We start from the raw sequence: 16,758 nt of genomic DNA on the forward strand, positions 1-16,758 counted from the left end.
TGCTTGCAAATTGTTCCTGAGTCAAGAGAATATCTAAATAGAGATTTCCTGGTTTGTGGAAGCTGCCATTTTGGATCCAGGGCGCCTGTGAGTTGGAAAGAGTTAAAAATGAAATTCTGCTCCATCTTGGGTTTTATTCTGAACCAGAGAGGAATCTGCAGATCTGCAGTTCTTGACTCTTCCAGCTTAGCTCTTTAAGGCAATTGTTATTGTGAATCAAATGCTTGAAAAGAATGAACATAAGCCTTTGACCATAACTTAAACAATCAAATGAGAGGTTGTGGAAGTGCTAATCTCCCCTTATGCAAAACAAGCTGAAACAATGGAGAATGCAGATGAGCAGTCATTTTTTCCTTGCACAATGACGGTTTTTAGCTGCGTTTGACTCAAAATAAGTGAAAAATGTTATCTTCGCTAAAAAAAAAAATGTTTGCTTGCACAGATAAGTGTCCTGAAGAAGCACTTAACTAAGCCTCAGAATTTTTCAGAAACAATTGGAAAGATCTTTGCATTCCTGAAAACATTAAAGCTGAATGCAGGAACCCACTAAGCAGCCAACAGAAAGCATCTGCTTGCTGACAAGGGCCTTGTAGTGTATTTTAATATGTATTTTGTTTTATTGCAAAAACATTCGCTTATAATTAGCGCTTGGGGCTCAAAGTAAGAGAGAAATGTACAAATCTGTAAAATTGCGAGGTTGTTAGAGACGTTTTTAAAATAAGCTTGAAACTGCATACAGTTTAAATAAAACTCCTGAACACCTGCCTTTCAGAATCTTCCCCCTATTCATTTTTCTTCCCCATTCCTGAAATCCAAAAAACTGGCCTACCTCACAGCTAGTTTCCATCTCCCCAGATGGATGGTGGTAGAATTCATTTCCAGCTACAAATACATTCATTGTACGAACTGTTACCACTGGGCCAGCTGAAGCTTAGGCATTTATCTAATAAAAGCAAGGTAATAGCTGAAATGGAAATGGCCCATTTTCACATCTGACTGAAAGACCTAGTGAATGTCCCTGGAGAGGTGCTTAAAATGGATCCAAATGGCAGCTCCCTCTAGAAATCTCTTCACTTTCCCATTACTAACCCAATTTGACATTTAATTTAAAAATTATCAGACTCATCTCCCAGCTCGTCCCTATTTGGCATAATAAAGTTTTCAATTATCCAAATGCAAAAATATAGTGATTTGTTCAAAGACAGAACACTAATTAAAAATGGAGGTAATGGCAGAGGTTTGTATATAAAATGCCTCTAAAGCTAACATAATACTGAGTGTATTCAGTTGGATATAAGCAGCAGTTCAGAGTTGCATTTCAAAAGAAATATGCTAAGATCATATTATAAAGCACCAATCTAAACTAACAAGTTATCCTGTAACCACAAATCGTTTGATATCTTAATACGTAATTTGTTTTCAATGTCCCACATCATATTTAATATTCAGCCTATCAATCCTGCCCAAAGACGATAACCATTTCTGTACTGGATGAATATAGAGCAATTTTCTCTAATACGGTGTTGCAAAGTTTTACAAATTCTGGGTATTATTTTTTAAAATAAAAATAAACAAACCAAATAGCCAAGATCTCAAGAGCTTTCATACACAATACTGAAATTTATGTTTTGACAAATGCGAGTAAATTCACATGAAATTTCAACATTCTCAGATGAAATGTAATGAAATCCAGGCTCTTATCTCATAAACATCTTGTAAAAATATCAATATCATAAATTATAGAGGGATGAAGACATAACTGCTCAAGATTATTTTCATGGTTCCTGGCACCAGACAGAGTAGCTAACTCCCGGCTTTGAAGTGGTTTTATTCAACCAGTACAGATGCTCAAATCTGTACAACAAGAAGTGAAAAAGAATAGCAGAAGTAAAAACATGAACTTCACAAGGCATTCTCTAGCTGCTAAATGATTTAGAGTTCCTGCTCTTGAAGTAGTTGATTTGCTAGCAATATCAGTGAGCTTACCAGAGTGCTTTGCTTATGAACTTCAGAGATAAAGTTCAAAGTAGTGATAATTCAAAGAACAGTAATATCTACACGCCAATATTTCAGACAGGAAAATAGGGACATCTTTAGAAAGCTCTTAAGCCACTGTAGATGTCAGCTCCTAACCAATTTTGGCTTTTGTTTTTTTTAAAAAAAGATAAACAGGATCTAATCTAATTATGATTTAGAAAAGAGACCACTAAGTATCCCACATTATATCTAGAAAGGTGGGAGGGGAGGGACAGAATTTATATTTTGGCCAAGAAAACAATATGGATATAGCATGAAGAATTTGAACATATTAACAATGAAACATTTCACAAATTCTCCTCCAATATTGAAGCTGTTTGCTTTATAGTGTGCTTTACCTATGTTCTGGAATAGCCTGTCCTCCAATTTAAAACCCAGAAAATGGTTTTTTTTAAAAAAATAAACAAATATAAGGCTACCAGATCTGGGCTTTAAAAATACAAAATAGTATAATCCAAATAGTAGCAGATCACCAGAATTCGGTATTGCTGCTGCCTTCTGTGTGGTGATAGTTTGCATTTTCACAGTCTCAGTCTACTAAACAAATTAAAAGTGCATTAAAAAAATACTAAAAAGCACCAAAATATCCATCCACTATTTTTTCTAGTTAGGGGAGGGAAAGGATAAAGGGAAAAACAAAAGTTGCTGTTTAATCAACACACATGTGCAAAAACAGTTGAATGACACATTTAGGATTAAACCTGCAATATTTTAAACATTTGCATGGAATTAAGTTCCACTAAACCATGGGACTTTCATTTAAATGACGTTAATATCAGGCTATCAACCCATTTGGTGTGACATAAATATTGTTGGATTTGGTTCTACTATGTCAGCCCACATTCAATGGGAAAATACATATAAAAGTCTACAGATACAAAATGTAAACAGTGCAAGGTCCATAAAATACAAAATTTGAAAAGCTGTATAGTATACTTTATAAGCTTTTAGCTATTTTCTTACTATCATATCTAGATATATTGGTACATGTATGCCCACTTGTAGATACAGAGCAAACTAAGACATTATAACTTGGATTGTTTGATTCCAATACAAGGATTTCAAGAGCTGTGGTGGTGTAGTGATTAGAATGTAGGAGTCCGATCCTGATTGGCTCATGGTTGACTCAGACTTCCATTACTTCTGAGGTCTGTAAAACAAGGATCCAGATTGTTGGGAGCAATATGCTGATTCTGTAAACTGCTTAGAGAGTGCTGTAAAGCACTATGAAGTGATATATAAGTCTAACTGTTTATATAGTATATTTCAATATACTGTAAAGAATGGAATGTTTCAATCTAAACTATTACAGGGTTGAAAACTGGTCTGGAAAACATTTTAAACTGCATAACTTGAAATCTCTCAAAACTTCCTTATCTTGTTTCTGTTTGACATCCCAGTGTTTGCCTGGTATTGTCACAAGAACCACAGAATCCATTAGACGCATGGAGCCAGCCAGGACTTCCAGTTTGGCGTCGCGGCAGGAACGGACTGGAAAATAGTGGGCTCTGATTAGCCCCATGAAATCCAGTCAGACAAACCACTGCCGGGAGGCTTTCAGGCCATAACCGTCTTGTAGGGATGGTGAAGAAAGGAGAGGCATTTTGTGGACCACAAGGAATTGGCAATTTCCTTGCTGGAATAGAAATAGCTCTCCAGATCAGCAGCATGGGTGGCAGCCATATTCTGGTGGCCACCTTGAAGCTGGGACAACCAGATCCAAGAATTGAGCTGGAGCAGTATTTGGACTGAGTGCTGGAACTGGGTGACATAATTGCCAATTTATACTTAATGGAAAAATTGAAATCGGAGTTTTAAAAGAAATCCTGAGCTTGGATTAGTGGCTATCTGGCACTTGGGGGAAAAAAAACACATACACGGGAAAAAAAGCCCAAGAAGACTTGGAAAATACCTGGAAAATACCTGGAAAATTGGGGAAAGCAAAACATTTTAAAAGGAAAAAAAAAGTGATTCTTGGGAGAAAATCCCTGGCTACTTCTACAATTATCTGGTTTTAATATTTTGTATGGAATAGAAATGGAGAGTGCCATCTACTGTAGGAAATAAAAAGTACAGAAATACTTTACTTAAATAAACAAAAAAGAAGTAGCAGCTGGAAGACCTGACCTTGGCCATATAGAAAAAGATAATTTGGACACTGTGAGAACATTTAAGGAGTGATTGTGTTTTGCATTTGTTTTGTTTTTTTTCCCTTCTCTCTTGGAAAACAGCCTTTTTAATTGGATTTGATTATTTCTGGAGTTGGATTATTAATAATTTAGGAAAACATTTTGCTTCAGAAGAAAAGAGGAATAATTGAAGAAGAAAGGAAGAAAAGAGGAGAAACAAGAAAATTAAATAGACTCTAAACTTTGGCTAATTGTGAAGAGATATAATTGGGGAGGTGTTAATAATTTTTTTAAATTGTTACAAAATGGAGTTGCAGATGTATGAAAAGCTATTTCTGATGTTTAAAAATATGTGTGAATCTTTAATAGGCAACAAAGAAACAGAAAATTCATTGAAATATATAAAAAAGGAAAGTGAAGAGGATTTGGAAGAAGGAAATTTAAATGAGATATAAGAAGTTAAGAACATAGAAGTATTAAAAATAAGAATCAGGTGGACAATATCACAGAAATGTTTTGTAATGTAGAAAGAATAGAGAAGAAAGGGGGAAAAGCCCCCCTAAAAAGAAACAGTTAAAAGGGAAAAGGGGAAATATTTGGAAGAGACAAGGGAAAGTCTTGGTGAGGGATGCTCAAACAGTACAGAAAAAAAAGATAAAAGGAATTCAGACGTTAAAACGTAATACATATAAAAATAAAAAAGAGAACTTAGAAGTTAAAACGAGATAAAAGGCTGAGCAAAAAATTATTAAAAAATGGGACTCCAAAAAGATTGAGAGATGATAGATAAAGGTGAATAATCAGAAGGGAGAAATGATAATGGGGTAAATATTAGTAAATATATATATAACAAGATAGATTGTAAGAGAGAAGAATTATAGGGCACACTGTGATGTTATTTATGTGAAAGAATTGAACATGAAATGACAAAGAAGTATGTAAAGATAGTAATAATGTTGAAACTGGAATAACAAAATCATGAAAGTGATTATTTTGTAAAGATGAATGAATAGAACTTGTTTAAGATAAAACTCAGTAGATGGGAATGTGAAAACAAGTAATTTAATAACATTACTAATTTTGATAACAATGCAAATTAGGATGAAAATTCAAAATGCCAATGATTGGGAAGGGAGAATTTGAGAGATTGATTGATTGATTGATTGATTGATTAGTCCAATTTATATGCTGCCCTTCTCTGTAGACTCAGGGCGGCTTACAATGCATTATAGCAATAGCCTGCATACTTTTTTGTATATACCTGCTTATTAGGGCTTTTGGCCCTAAGCGGTATTGTTCTATACAAAGTTGGTTTATTGCTCCCACAATCCGGGTCCTCAATTTACCTACCTCGAAAGGATGGAAGGCTGAGTCAACCTTGAGCCTGGTGAGATTCGAATTTACACTAATTGCAGGCAGCTGGCAGCTAAGTCGTAGCACTTTACAGCACTTTAGTCCGCTGCATCACCGAGGCTCATTTCCGAGATGCTTCCGGAAATGAAGAAATATGGTAAATAACTGGTGTAATTGCAAGAGAGGAGAAATATAGGGCATAAAGTGATGTTATTTATGTGTAAAAATTGAAAATGATAAAGAATTATGGAAAGAGAATAATACGGCAGAAGCTGAAATAATAAGATATGGTGAAAAATCATTAATTTGCGATAAAGGATTATATAAAAGAGATGAATATTGAAAAAATGGGAAGATTAGAATATATTAAAATTATGATTATGTATAAGATGAATAAGATATGACCCAGTCAACACTCTGTTCATAAAATATGTATGATGAAAGTAAAATTGTAATAAAACTTAAAAAAAAAAAAGAAGAAGAAGAAGCATGGAGCCAGCCTATGAGTAGAAAGGGTTGGGGATCAATTCCACACTTTTATCAGATGTGGTGATTCTTTGTGGATTTTGATATACTGATATTTTGATTTCATATCTAAAGAAGCTCGAATTAATAATATATTCTCTAAAGGTTTGCTCCATGTTTCAGTGTGATTCTGTCATAGATCACTTGATTTAGCAGCACTATGAGCCAATGTAGGTGAAATGGTGAATGAGGTCTTTTGCATTAAACCACATCAATATAATTAGTGAAAAAATATTTCCCTAAAAATGAAACAAACACCAAGATACTTGCAGAAGTATCCTATACATTTATTACTGAACAATACAGTTCTGTGCATACCTACTTGGAAATTAATCACACTGAGTTAAATGGCATTTATTTCCAGGTATCTCTATTTAAGCGTATCAGGTATAGTGCCTAAATTTCAGGTTATATTTTCTTTAATGTCCTTTTTACATCACTGATACCGAACCTCAGACTTGCAACAATGTCAGGATAAGGGATGGAGCACAATTTCATTGATTTGTGCAGTTGTGAAGGCACTGAGATATATTCAAGATGTCAGTTTCTGAAGAAAAGTGTTAAACATTGGATAATAGCCAAGAACCATTATGTTTCACTTTTTCTTTCGTTAACAATGATATAGCAGATCTTTCATTTATCCTTGGCAATAGCCCAAATAATGAAGGAAAAAATATCACTCCTCAAGGTACTTACCAGGGCGATCCTGGAACAGGAGTAGATGCAACAGGCTTGTTGACATTTGAAGTGTTTTCATCATCTGTGAGTAGTTTTAAAGAATGAGTCTTCAGAAAAAAGAAACAAGATTAATCAGCAAAAGACATTGTTATACTATGCATTTTATTTATATTCTAAGAAGCATTTTTTTTTTAATTTGGTAGATTACAGCTTTCCTCAAAGAGGCCCAGATAGTGCACATGATGTTATTTCATAGTTATCCGAGCTTGTAGCTTGGTTTCCAAATGTTTCATTACCAGGCTAGCTATCATCTTCAGCAGAGTTTAAGGGATATTAGTGTCTATGTTCTTCTTCATCGAAGCCTGGCACTCCACAAACAATTCCATCAACTGACACATTGACCTACAACCAGCCTACAAAACCCTCAGAATCCAAATCAACCACACAACCAACCAGAAGTAGCACCGACCCTCAACCAACCCATGCAATTACACCCCACCAGCTCTTCACCTCCTAATGATCCTGCCCTGATGTAATCTCCTTATCATAAGACCCATCACAAGACCCACAGCTGACTGTGACTTGACACATCCACACCTGAAGTTCTTATAAACAGAACAACACTGACAATGACATCCCGTAAACTCTGCTGAAGATGTTAGCTAGCCTGGTAATGAAATGTTTGGAAATCAACCCACAAGCTCGGAGGGTGAAGGTTCATCCTCATCTTACACCCAAGTGACAGATATTCACCAGTATTGCAATATACATGCACACACACACACACTCACACACACACACATTATTCATAGCCAAAGGTGACAAACATACTCACAACACAACCCTCCTCCTTCTATTTTCTCCACAAAAACAACCCTGTGATGTGGGTGGGGTTGAGAAACAGTGAATGGTCCAAAATCGCCCAGCTGGGTTTCATGGCTAAGGCGGGATTAGAACTCACAATTCTCCACTTTCTAGTCTTGTGCCCTAATTAGTAGACTAAAGTGGGTCTCTGGATATATGACTGAATTTTGTAGAGCTTATCAATCAACACAGTTTTCACAATTTACATTTTGCTTATCATCTCAATAATGATAATTACAGAGTCTAGGGAGCTCTTAATCCAAACATTCTCAATGGATTTTCTTTTTCCGATGAACTCTTCTCATCTGCCAGTTCACAGTCATCCATTGTCAGATTTCTCTGGCTGGGCCCACACTCCTGGCAGTGAGGAGATGGAAGATGAAGCAAAGCAGGAGGATAGAGAAACAAATTCTTGAATGTTGAAACTTGGGGATATATCTGTGTTGCAGAAGAAATTTATGGATAAAATCAATGTCTTTCTCAATTCAGAATTAAACAATAAGAAACTAACCTTGTCATTTTCATTTTCTTCTGGCTTATTTTTCATTTCAGTATGTAAAATTAGGGTTGGTGGGCAGGATGTTCTGTCAGGTTTTTTCCCTTTATCTGCAATTACAAAACGATTAAATAAGATCCAGAAAGAATCTATCTTTATTTTTCACTTGGAGGATCTGTAAATCTGAGCTTAAAAAAAAAAAAAAAAAAAAAAGCAAAAATCCCCATTTAGAAAGATACGTTATTCTTCCAAAATCAGTACAAGTGCTATAATTCAAAACTATATTTTCAGCACCTTCAAAGTTTATTATTAAATTATTTGTTAATCATAATTGACAGTAATGAATTATGTCATGTATGTTGAGAGAAAAAGAGAATTGAAAGTTCTAAACCAGTGTTTTCAAACTTGGCGACTTTAAGGCATGTTTTAAAATGTTGATTCTTGACATAAAACTTTTACTGAATGAAAACAACACATTTTTGTCAAAGAATCTACAAAATCATTTGTGTATTTATTTTTTCTATTCCCCTCCTCCCCTACACACACACACACACAGAGAGAGAGAGAGAGAGAGAGAGAGAGAGAGGGAGAGGGAGAGGGAGAGAGAGAGAGACCTACACACACCGGTATATTAAAATCTCTGTTCTCTCTTCTTTGCCAATGGTTTTCTGGACAGATTTTGGATTTCATAGAAATAATGGCTGAGGGCTCTGTTGTCTGACTGATGTATCAGCTGTGTACACAGCAATGAAATCCCATTCATAATTTTGAAAATTCAAATGCAAATAAAAAGATACAAGTAACAGAGCCTTAGGCTAGTTAATCTCATTTTAACTCCACAAACAGATCCATTCTGGGACCAGATAATTGACAGAAAGTTGGCAGGCGGACACTTTTGCAAAACGGAGGGCATTTCCCCCAATATTCAGAAAATAGACTTGAATTTCTTCCCAATCTTTCTAAAAATAAATAAGCCCTAGGAAAACCAAAGGACACATCCATGTCAAGAGTTTTAATCAGACTGATTTTAAAATCACCCATTTTACATAACCCCTTGCAGCTAATGTGACATTAATCCACCAGGAAGAGATAACATGTGAATTTTAAAAAGCTTAATTTTGTATCCAGCTTTAAAACTTATCTAAAGTATTTACTGCATAGCAAATAGCTAAATAATGGGAAGGCAATGTTGCACAAAATGCCAATCTCCATAATTTGTATTTCTGATTTCATCTAACCAGCATTAGTCAAAAAGGTTTTCCAAAAATGACCTTATTTCAAGAAAATCAAAGGGCATTTCCATAGTCATCAGTGAATGGCTGTGTGACAACTGTCCCGGACACTTTCCCAGGCACCTCTCCAGAAGCTAGTTTGGAGGAGGATGAACTGGTCAAGGGCATGTCAGGAGGGGAGGCAGACAAGGGCTACTAGTCAGGAGTAGAAGGGATGAGCACAAGGGAGCAACCAGAAGAGCAGCTGACTCAGTTAGAGACAGGAGAGGCACAGCTGAAGCTGGGAAGCCCAGAAGCTTTGGGTGCAGAGAGAGCACCCAAGTGGAGATGAAGAACTGCCTCCTCCTCCTCATTGCTTCCTCTTAGCACCTAGGGCTGAGAAGAGGCAAGCAAACAAAAACGTCAGCCTGGCTACTTGCAAGGAGGCAGCTTTGCTTCCCTTGATGGGATGTATCAGGAAGCAGATATTAAGCTCAGCAAAGAGAGTGTCTGTTTCCTTTCTGTGTACAGGATCAGCTATTCCAAGCTGCAGGGAGCACAACCACCCATTGCTACCATTGCCCAGAAGCTTTGGGTGCAGAGAGCACGGAGGCCGAAAATGGGGCGCTTGGAGGCCAAAAATGGGATGCATGGAGGCCAAAAATGGGGCGCTCGGAGGCAGCAATAGCAGCAGCAGCGATGGACAGTGGCAATAGGTGGTGGCAATCCCTGCAGCCTGGAACAGCTGATAGGCGGTATTCAGGAGGCTGAGCCAACCACCAATCAGCTGCTCATGCTAAATCAGGCTGTGCTGAAGCTGACCACTGTTTGCTGTTTGCTGCAAGGAGGCAACTTGCTGGGAGGCAGAGCCAAAGAGTGGGGTTTGGTGGGTAGGAGGGGCTTTGGCAACATTCGCTGTATAAGATGCACACACATTTTTACCCACTTTTTGGGGGGTGCATCTTATACACTGAAAAATACAGTAAGTCTAAGTGCTACTGCTATCATGCCTTTTCAACTCTGGACTTACCTTGTGGACTTGCCTTTGCCCTGGGGACTTGTCTTTGTGCTGTGGACTAGTGCTGGCTTTTTTTGAGCAGCCTGTTGAACTCATTGTGGGGTGGGGTGGTGCTGGCAAAGGGAATTTCTGGGGAATACTAATCCAGGCTTGGTAGCCTTAATAAAGACTCTTAACACATGTTTTGAGTGTGGGTGTGTGACAGCACAGGCTCTTTTCTGTGCTTAATACCTGTTTTGTGTGTGTGTGTTACTATCAGGTTCTCACCCTTGTAAATTGCTCATACTGGAGTAACAGGTAAAGCAATGCAAGGGAGCAGGGTGAGAGATATTGCATTTGTTTTCTCCACTCCCTCTCTTCATGCAGTTTCACAGTGTTCAGATGCTATTTAGAGCAATAGGTGTCTTCACTGATTTATTTAATGCAAGTGTCAACAGCATCATGTATGTCATTCTGCATATACTATCTATGACTCACACACACAAAAGCTATGTGCATGAGGATGCCATGATGCAAGGTTTACCCACTTGAACCTGTCTTGCAAGCTAGCAAATACATAAGGGGAATAATATGCATTATAATGTTATAACACTTGGAAGCCTACGGCCTCCACTTGGATGAAGCTCATAGGAATGACTTTTTATTTTAAAAATGTCTTAAATCACATGAGATTTTGGTGTTCATGCTTGAAAGGCCACAAGAATATGAGAATTATGAGAGATGTAGCAAACCCATGAAGCTTCAGCCATTGTTTATTTTACTTTCTATGGTGTTTAATGTTGAAGTTTTATTTGTCAGAAGCAGAATCCAAGAGCACAGAGGACACTTTTCTACATAACAACATTTGCATGGGTTGTTATCAAGCCCAAAACTACTATATTGAATTCCTCCTGAATCATGAACATCTGGTGTATTCAATGAAGGAGGTGCCATTTGTCCTTCCCTTGAAGAAATAGGGAAAATTACTGAACCTATTCGGTGCTAATTCTAGGAGTTTTGCTGGTGTTTAAAATGATAGGAAATTTTTTCACTTCTGTTTGGAAGTGGTTTCAAATGGAGACCCAAAAACATACCTTCATACAAAAATTCTAACTAAGCCATCCTTTGATGAGAGAAGAAAATTGTGAAATAGCCCAACCTATTTTGAATGATGAACTATGTGAATTCTCAAAACTGGCCATGTAGGTTTTTAGAAAAGATCATAAGCAAACAGACCACTTCTGTTTAATTGCACACACTCGACATTTTCATCTGCAGGTTGGTTAATGTCCCTGACATTTTATTTATCTTATCGAAAATTGCAGGCTCAACTAATGTGTTGTTTAGAAAATACAGTGTCTTACCGATGAACATTTTTGAATAATAGGATCTTAATATGCCTGCTGGAAAGTGAATTTGGGAGACAATGGGAAAACTGGAGTTGTTTTGATTTGTAGGAAATATTCCTTTAACAATCATTGATTTTGCAACACTTATAGAGATGTGCAAAGCAACCTGCATGCCCAGGACTTTTGTGCAAACATAATTGCCTTTGATGTTTTGCCTGTTCTAGCAAAGCTAAGCCTATTCAATTACTCTCCAAGGGCTTAAACAGCAGAACACTTTGACATCCCTAAGTATTTCTCATTTTGTGATCTTCCACTAACACTCATGATTTTGTCATCAAATAAACTCCAGCTTGAAAGCAGTACAAAACACTAGGCAATCAAAATTCATCTGAGGTTATGAAGTCTTGTTTTATTTAATATAAACAGTGCAAAAACAGAGAATGGGTTTGTAAAAGCAAAGTACATTACTAGGATAAAACTGACTGAAGAATATATCCATTTGTATAGGTCCACTCTATTCATGTTTATTCAGAGGAAATGTTTAGTAATTTCAGTAGGATTTATTGCTATTATTAATTTCTTAGGAACACTGGAAAATGTATGCTGTTGTTCTTTTAAAGATAACAACCATGAATTTAGGGTGGAAACAAATCTAGGGTATTGTCACAATCACATAATTTAGCAATGGCATGGATATATAAGATAAAGAACTGGATCCAATGTGGGTCGGTCACCAGGAACAGAGGTTTATTCTTCCAAGTTTTCGGACTCATGCTGGAGCCCATTCTCAGGGAAGTTCTCTTTAGCAGAACGTTCTGGTCGTGGTGACCAACCCAGATTGGATCTTGCAACATTATCCTGGGGCACATATTGTTTACATCTTATGATTTATTATTGTATTTTAGGATTTATGATCTATGACATCGCTTTGTTGTTCGTATGTACACTGAGAGATGTACTGGAGACAAATTCCTTCTGTGTCCAATCACACAGCCAATAAACCTATTGTCTAGTCTAGTCTAGTCTAGTCTACTCTAGTCTAGTCTACTCTAGTCTACTCTAGTCTACTCTAGTCTAGTCTAGTCTCAGTTATGCTGATGAAGTATATATGGGGCAGGAGCAATTTGACTTAAGATATTCTAAGAATTTTAAAACTCCTGGCCTAACTTAAAATTTGATGGAATCTGCAACACATGTAAAAGTGTTGTGTAAAGTTTAGGTTTACAAAGGAACCATCATATTCTGACTCAAGGACTCCAAACTCCAAGGAACCAGTATGCCACTGGTAGCATACTTAGCAGGAATCCATGATACCAAGATAAAACATGACTAGAATTCTGAGAGTAAGATAGAATGGTTAAATTATTGATAAATTCTTACTGAAGAATGTTGCCACTCTATGAGTTCTGTCCAAAATTCTGTCCGGTCTATTCATCTTTGGAAGTTGGATTTGTTTGTTGCTATGCATTGTGGACACTTTGTTGGTTGTATAGGAATTATTAGAGGAGTGTTTGTGTAATAGTCAGCTTCTAAAGATTGATAGCCAGCTTGAGCTTATCTCATGGTGGAACTGATACTATATAGGGATAGTGAAAGTTCTCCATATGATGAAACATTTCATTAAAATCAACATAATATGGAAAGCAGTCAACAAAATATTTGTTGTATGTACATGACAAGAGAGAGCTAGTTTGATGTAGTGGTTAGAGCATCAGGCTATAAACAAGGGGAATGAGTTCTAGTCCTGCCTTAGGCAAAAAACCAGTTAGGTGATCTCTGGCCAGTGGTGGGTTGCTACCGGTGGGAGACTCCGCCCACCCGCCTTCTCTGCACATGCACAGAAGCATAACGCGTGTGCATCCATGAGCGAACCAGTAGCGACGGGATTTGAAATCCACTACTGTCTGTAGTCAGTCACTTTCTCCCAGCCCAAGGAAGGATTAAATGGCAAACCACTTCTAAAAAGCCTTGCCAAGGAATTGTAGGGACTTGTCTAGGCAGTTTCTGAGAATTGGACATGACTGAATGGAAGAAAAAATATATGACAGTTTCAGGCTTTATAAACACACACACACACACACACACACACACACACACACACACGAGGAAATAGAGTGGTATGTGAATGTATGTCATACTAATAGGACAGATTTAAATTAATTCACATCCTCTAGAATATTACAGATGAAAAAAAATCATATCTGATTTTTTTTAAAAAAAATAGTCATTTTTTAAATATAGATGTATTGAATAATTATATTTAGTTAGGCAGCCTTGTTACAGATTTCATAACTATATTGTTGCTATAAATGTGATCCAGGAAGATATTTATTTATTTATTTATTTGTTCAATTTATATGCCGCCCTTTTCAGGGCGGCTTACAATGCGTTAAGAAATAGCCTTCATACTTTTGTATATACCTGCTTAGTAGGGCTTTTGCCCCTTCCCCCAAGTGGTGTTTTTTTTTATACAAAGTCAGCTTATTACCTCCACAAACCGGGTCCTCATTTTACCTACCTCGAAAGGATGGAAGGCTGAGTCAACCTTGAGCCTGGTGAGATTTGAACTCACAGTAATTGCAGGCAGCTGGTATTACTTAATAGTGCTTTAGTCTGCTGTGCTACCAAGGCTTAAAATAGCTTAAAATCCATTGCTAATCATTGGTTGTTTTGGGGAAGGGGGTGGCTATATTCACACACACACACACACACACAAGAGAGAGAGCCAATTTGATGTAATGGTTAAAGCATCAGGCTATAAACAAGGGAAATGAGTTCTAGTCCTGCCTTAGGCAAAAAAACAGCTAAGTGATCTCTGGCCGGTGGTGGGTTGCACACAGTAGATAGAACTGTAATATTGAGAATTGTTGATCCTTAGAGAGACAGAGAAAAGAAAGAGCAGGCCATTTCTAGTGTTCTTGTGCAAATCTTCAAAAACTATAGAATTAATAAAGACAATAAAACGTATGACAAAGTAGAATCCCTTGCAAGCAAGAAAAATACTATTAAGATATGAAGGGAAATGCTGAATTAAAAGTATCCCCTAACTTTGGTTAGAGAATAAGAAGAGTCTTTAAGTAATTTATTATAATGAAATTCAGGAGTGAATATAAAACATACTTTCTAATGAATAATCATCATTTCAGCCAGTATACTACAAAAACAGCCATTTCATATACTTTTTAGATGAAATATAACAACAGTGCTATAAATTCTTTCCATTAAAAAGTATAATACAATCAAAATATTCTAAATCACAGTAACTGAAATATTGGCAACAATCAGTTTTATGCAGTAAGTAATGAGTAATCCAGTTAGATGTTCATTCTTATTATGTCAATAAAGGCTTATGAACATATTTGTATCTTAATTGTCATGTTTTTGCAAATGTATTCAAAAGCAGCTCTTTTTTTCCAGTCAGGAAGCAGACATGGAACATTTTCGTTATTCATAAATATTGATTCGTGGGCCCTTAAAGCATGAAATGTCTCAGGTGACAGGCAGAACCAAACTACTAAAAAATGAATGGCGGTTGATTGAAAAGCTTCTTTCCTGTTAAAAAAAGAAAGCATCATAACCCAGCACATTTCCCTCTAGTTGTTGCTGATAAAAGAACAAGTTGTGATTAATGGCAGAATTCAGGGGCAATCATGGATGCAAGAGACAATGATATACAGATTACAAACAATAAATCAATAGATCCCTTTTGGGAAAAAGATGTCACATACGATGAATCTATGTGCCTCTGTTTCTATTACTGGATTTCTCATGATAACCCATTGCTATTGAAATGCATGATTCACCTTCAGCCCAAGCTATTGATCTTTATTTTGGCAAAAAACTAGAGATATCTGCTTTAGTCATTCTGCTTTGGTTATGATTAAAAGACCCAGAAAGTTCTCATAAAATAAAGCATATGGAGAGGGGAATAATGTACTCCAAATTCCAGTAAAGAGCTTGCTTCAAAATTATTCCCATTTCTGTTGCAGGTTGCATACGAAAATTGCACACTGAATTGGAATGGTTTTGTTCTTGTGGCTATAATTCTTCCAGAACTAAATAGAGATTGTAGCTTGTGAAAAGTACCTATTTGAATGCAAAAGACTGAGATTTAACCTCTGGCATCTCTAGATAGGGCTTCAAAATCTCCAATCTGAAATCCCGTTGCCAATACATGTCAATAATACCAAGCTGAATGGATAATTTTTAGTAAACTGTGAAGTTGTGTTTTCCTTTCTTTATGCAAGCTGATTTTAAGTGAACTTAAAGCCAGTCAAAATATAAATATTCTGCATGTTCTTTATAATTTTTCACTTCTATGAAACATTGCTGCTTAAGGCTCTTAGGTGCAGTGGTGAAATGTAATTTTTTTTTACTACCGGTTCTGTGGGCGTGGCTTGGTGAGGGGTAATGTGACTGGGTGGGCGTGGCCAACTTTTTTTTTTTTTACTTTTAAAAGCATTTTTTTTCTACAAGCCAAAGAGGTTGTAGAAAAAATGCTTTTAAAAGTAAAAAAAAAAAAGCCTCTGATGATCACGCGGCTCAGCTGGGCATGGGGGGTGGGCAGGGATTTTTGCTACCGGTTCTCCGAACCACCCGCTGCCATCACTACCAGATCGGTCGATGGGGTCCAAACCAGGAACATTTCACCCCTGCTTAGGTGTTATCCCAAGGTCTGGGTGTGGAGATTGTGCATTCCAAGTATCTACAATATGTGTGTACCGCTTTCTAAATGTGCATGGAGTGATGTGAATTTTTTGATGCTTATACCTACTGTCACCTTATTTTCTTATTGATTCCCCCACTCACCCGTTACCTGCTATCCAGCATGCCAAGTTAGGAAAAAGATGAAAAAGTGCTAAGAGGAGAGTTGGTAAGAATATAAATATTTTTTTTTTAAAAAAGAAATCTACCATGGCTATCTACTGGAGTGGTATTGCAAGATCTGTCACAATGGATTTCATCACAGTATAGATGACAGCTTTGAATGGCACTTGGTATTTATCCCTCTCCATTCAACAATCTCCACCTGGACACACATATAAACTTTCAGAGTGATGTATCTGAAAAGGAATACACTTCTGAAACGGGTTACACTTTCTAAATAGAATAGTTTTTA

The 16,758-nt window shown here is 36.8% G+C and overlaps 1 protein-coding gene across 1 annotated transcript in view; it reads right to left on the reverse strand.

The window, feature by feature from the left end:
• The window catches only part of TCERG1L (transcription elongation regulator 1 like), a 182,166-nt gene that overhangs the window by 45,566 nt on the left and 119,842 nt on the right, over positions 1 to 16,758 (reverse strand). The window contains exons 6-7 of the mRNA XM_070946006.1: positions 8,098 to 8,192; positions 6,741 to 6,829 (exon numbers count right to left, since the gene is read on the reverse strand). Of these exons, the coding sequence (XP_070802107.1) occupies positions 6,741 to 6,829; positions 8,098 to 8,192 (184 nt within the window). The remainder of the gene's footprint in view (positions 1 to 6,740; positions 6,830 to 8,097; positions 8,193 to 16,758) is intronic.

The sequence above is a fragment of the Pituophis catenifer genome, unplaced genomic scaffold (assembly GCF_029215685.1).
Source record: "Pituophis catenifer annectens isolate HBS135680 unplaced genomic scaffold, rPitCat1.0.hap2 SCAF_6, whole genome shotgun sequence".
NCBI lineage: Eukaryota > Metazoa > Chordata > Lepidosauria > Squamata > Colubridae > Pituophis > Pituophis catenifer.